The sequence below is a fragment of the Nerophis ophidion genome, linkage group LG11, assembly GCF_033978795.1.
Source record: "Nerophis ophidion isolate RoL-2023_Sa linkage group LG11, RoL_Noph_v1.0, whole genome shotgun sequence".
In the NCBI taxonomy this organism is placed as follows: Eukaryota; Metazoa; Chordata; class Actinopteri; order Syngnathiformes; family Syngnathidae; genus Nerophis; species Nerophis ophidion.
Genome location: NC_084621.1, coordinates 12,546,740 through 12,550,747, shown reverse-complemented (window position 1 = coordinate 12,550,747; position 4,008 = coordinate 12,546,740). Strand labels below are relative to the sequence as shown.

Sequence of the window (4,008 nt, the reverse complement as noted above, 5' to 3'; positions counted from 1 at the left end):
TTTGGTGTTTAGAGGCTGCAGTACATGAGATATTCCAGCAGGGGGCGTGTGTGTTTCACCCCCATATCTCTGCGGGGGTCCAAGCGTGGCCTCCTCCTCACTTTCACCACTTTAGCTTCTGCAAACACACTTTTTATTTAAAAAAAACAAAAAACAACATGATTTAAACACACACTCTAGCACGACACAATAGAAAATATTTGGCTTGCAGAATAAATATGTTGACGTTTCTTTGAGGAAGATGCTGATCAAAAATGATGGCGGATAATATTGTAAAATAGATAAATAACACTAAAATTGTTGTAAAGATTGCAGGCAGCAAACACAACTGCAAATAATTAAACGAGTTGTATGTTTTTTGTGGGGGAATTAAAAACCTAAATAAACAGTTTGCTGCTGTGTTTTATGACGATGCGTTAAAGGAAAGTAAGGAAATAAATGAATGTATTTATTATTTATTTTAATACAATAAACACCTTAATTTGTATCATCATTGTGATACATTTTCAACACAAATAATTATTGTTTGAAGTGATTTTGTACAGCAAAAGCGAGTCGAAAATGTCAAAGTTGCTTTAAAGAAAATAGCACGTTTATTGCGTTTTATTGAGCTAAAAAGGCGAAGAGATTAAATATTTCCAGTGACAAAATAAAAGCACAATTGTTGGCCTCGACCGGAGGCCGATTTTTAATCTTTTTTTTTTTTTTTTTCCTTGAAGGCCTGACGGTTTTTTTTTCTTCCATTTTTTAAATGTCATGTTTAAAATCAGATCCACGTGCTTAAAAAAACGATTTTTGATGGTTTGTTTAAAGAAAAGATTATTCATATTAACGACTTAATTTAAACTTATCATCAGTTTGCAACATTTCGAATGTATTATTGCACAAAATGGCAACAATTAAATACTATTCATTGTGTTATTCCTTATATTAAAAAAAGCACAATTAAATACATAAATCATTGTTTCCTTTCATTCCTGTGGCGATGCAAGACGAAGAAAAGAAGGAGCTCGCAATGAAGACACCAAGCAGATGCGTTTCTTGTATATATGTTTTTATGTAAGTAATAAAATATTACTATAACATAAATAGAAATGTGACCTTGCAGTCTACATTTAGAGCAATCAAAACAAGACAACCAATGAAGTCAACAGAAGAGAGACTTTAAAAAAAGAAATATCCACTGCAACAAAAAAGACAACTAAACAAGAAATAATAAATATATATTTATAAACGGTCAGATTCATCATAAACGAAATCATATTAAAAATATCTTGGTGGAATTAGTAAGTGTACAAAACAGCCCGGAGAAAGGAACACAAATAAAAAGAGACAACAAATATTTCAGAACAAATACAAGTTTTACATATTTACACGCTGGAAATAATTCCTGGCAACATTTTTCTCTAAAATCACCTTTTTTTTTTTTGTTGTTGTTAAATTATCACCTTTTTTTTTTTTTCTTGGAAAAAAATCCCTCACTTGTAAGTGAATTATAGCACACTGCAGTTTTCTCTCCTTTTTTTTTTTTTTTTGGACTGAGAACAAAAAAAAAAAGACAATGAGAAATAAAATAAATACGATTTCATAGGAAAGGACGCGTTGCCTTCACTGTACCGCGGATTTTTGAATTGTACGCTACAACGGGGAGGACAGACAAAATGTTGGGAGTTAGGGGGGAGGGGGGGGGCACTGAAAGTTACCTGAGTTAATCCAACTTTTCATTTCGTGGGGGATCGCCGTGGAAAAGTGTGTGAGTTGTAAACATCCGAATATAACAAAAACAATAAGTGCAACAATAAGAAGGAAAACTTAATAATGCAAAAAAAAACAAAAAACATTTAGCGTCTGATGCTGCTTGCAAACGTCGACGTGGTCCTTGTGTGAGAAAAAAAAAACAAAAAACAGTTTATTATTATTATTTTGTTTAAGGCCTGCAATCAGAACTCGGACGTCCTGTTGCATTTTTTTTTTGGACACATTTTTGTCCTCCCAATTTCCGACCCTGATGAAAATATCCTTTTTTTTTTTTTTTTTTGTTCTTTCTTCAAACAAAACAAAAGGCAAATGAAATATTAATAATAATAATAATAACAACAATAACGATAATTCAGTTCATTCAGTGCTGACTTTTCACTTCCAGTGTTTTTTTTTGTTTGTTTGTTTTGTTTTGCAGGCGTGTGGTGCGTTCACGGTCCACCCCCTCCAGAATCCCCCCTCACCTCCATATCGTTTTGGTAAATAAATCTTTGTCCGGCTTTTTCTAGATGCGTTTTTTTTTTTAAATCTATTCGAGTGGGGGAGGGGGGCCGGGGGGGGGCTTCCGACGCTAAAACTGCACAACTTTTTTTGTTTGTTTGTTTCCCCTCCCCGAAAGTCCCGGAGAAAAGAGAGAGAGAGAGAGAGAAAAAAGAATGGTGTAAACTCCAGAGTCCCGCGCGCCAGGGCGAGGTGGTCGCGCCGAGCCGGTCCGCGGTCACTGCACGGGGCTGTGTAGCGTGCGGTGCAGCGGGGGGGTCTCCGCCTGGGAATAAACGTCCTCCATGCCGGGGTGCGGGACCCCCACGGGCGTCATGCGCTTCTCCTTCTGTCTCCGGTTGCAAAACCACACGCGCACCACCTCCTTCTCCAGCTGCAGCGTGCCGGCTAAAGTGCTGATTTCGTGCGCGGACGGCTTGGGGCATTTCAAGAAATGGTTCTCCAGCGCGCCCTTGACGCCCACCTCGATGGAGGTCCTCTTCTTGCGCTTGCGGCCCTGCGCGGCGATCTTGTCCAAGTTGGTGGGGCTGCCGGTGTTGGAGTCCGTCTCCTCCAGCCACTTGTTCAGCAGCGGCTTGAGCTTGCACATGTTCTTGAAGCTGAGCTGCAGCGCCTCGAAGCGGCAGATGGTGGTCTGCGAGAAGACGTTGCCGTAGAGGGTGCCCAGCGCCAGGCCCACGTCCGCCTGCGTGAAGCCCAGCTTGATCCGCCGCTGCTTGAACTGCTTGGCGAACTGCTCCAGGTCGTCGGAGCTGGGCGCGTCCTCGTCCGAGTGGTCCTGGTGGTGGCTGAAGGCCTGCTGCGGGGAGGACTCCAGCTGGCCGTCGTGCACCGCCGAGTCGTCGTGGAGGGGCTCCCGCAGGCCGTGGTGCAGCGCGCCCGGCTGCGGGCTGCCCAGCATGGCGTTGAGGTTCGTGTAGCCCGGCTGCGAGTAGACCAGGGGCTGGTGCGCGCCGGACGCCGGGGACAGCGGCGAGAGGTGGTGCGCGCCGGCCGGAGCCCAGGAGCCGTGGTGCGCGCCCTGCGCCTGCTGGTGCGCCAGGTGGGAGCGGTGGTGGTGGAAGCCCCCCCCGCCCAGCTCCTCGCGGCTCGCCTGCTGCACGCCGCCCTTGTGCGGGTCCTGCTGGCCCAGGTGCGTGGCGCTCGCCCAGTCGCTGTTGGAGGTGGGCAGCCACTGGTGGTGCGTCAGGCTCATCGGGTGTCCCGCGTTCAGGCCCTGCAGGTACTCGTGGTGCATCATCTTCTGCACCTCCCGGTACGTCGTGCCCTGGTGCATGCGGTCCGAGTCCGGGTGCATGAGCGGGTTGGACGGCAAGGAGTTATTCCGCGGGATGTACTGAGCTGTTGTCGCCATGGCTCCGACTTGGAGAAGTGACGTGCGCCTCGGAGGTCTGCGGGCTTTAGAGCCGCGCTCCGGCGAGACGCGCTGCTCTGGGGAGGTCTTGGGGCCGGCCGGGAAGACACGCCTCCGCTCCGCGGGTATTGGCTCCTGCTCCGGTGGCGGCCCGTGGGGGGGGGGGACGCGCATGATGGGTGAGAGGGAGGGGGAGAGGGGGGGATGGATGCTGCGCGCCGCGCTTTACGCGCACGGTAAAAGGGGGGCGAGGGGTGGGGATGGGGGGGCGCACCTTTCTGTACATTCATGCACGCCGTCTACTATTTGGCGGGAGTGGCAGGTTCAAAAAGTGAGGGGAGGGTCCGACTTTTGTGGACTTTTATCGTCAGATAATAACATGTTCTTGCGCATTT

General features: G+C 47.0%; 1 protein-coding gene across 1 annotated transcript; it reads right to left on the bottom strand.

Annotated features, from left to right (window-relative positions):
- Positions 1 to 344: 344 nt before the first annotated feature.
- On the bottom strand, positions 345 to 3,662 carry pou3f1 (POU class 3 homeobox 1). Its single transcript, XM_061915103.1, has one exon. The coding sequence runs from the start codon at positions 3,611 to 3,613 to the stop codon at positions 2,477 to 2,479; it is 1,137 nt and encodes a 378-aa protein (XP_061771087.1). The 5' UTR covers positions 3,614 to 3,662; the 3' UTR covers positions 345 to 2,476.
- Between the last annotated feature and the right edge of the window lie 346 nt (positions 3,663 to 4,008).

Bases quoted from the DNA above. Each gene is read 5' to 3' on its own strand.
- pou3f1 (XM_061915103.1), bottom strand. From the start codon at position 3,613: ATGGCGACAACAGCTCAGTACATCCCGCGGAATAACTCCTTGCCGTCC.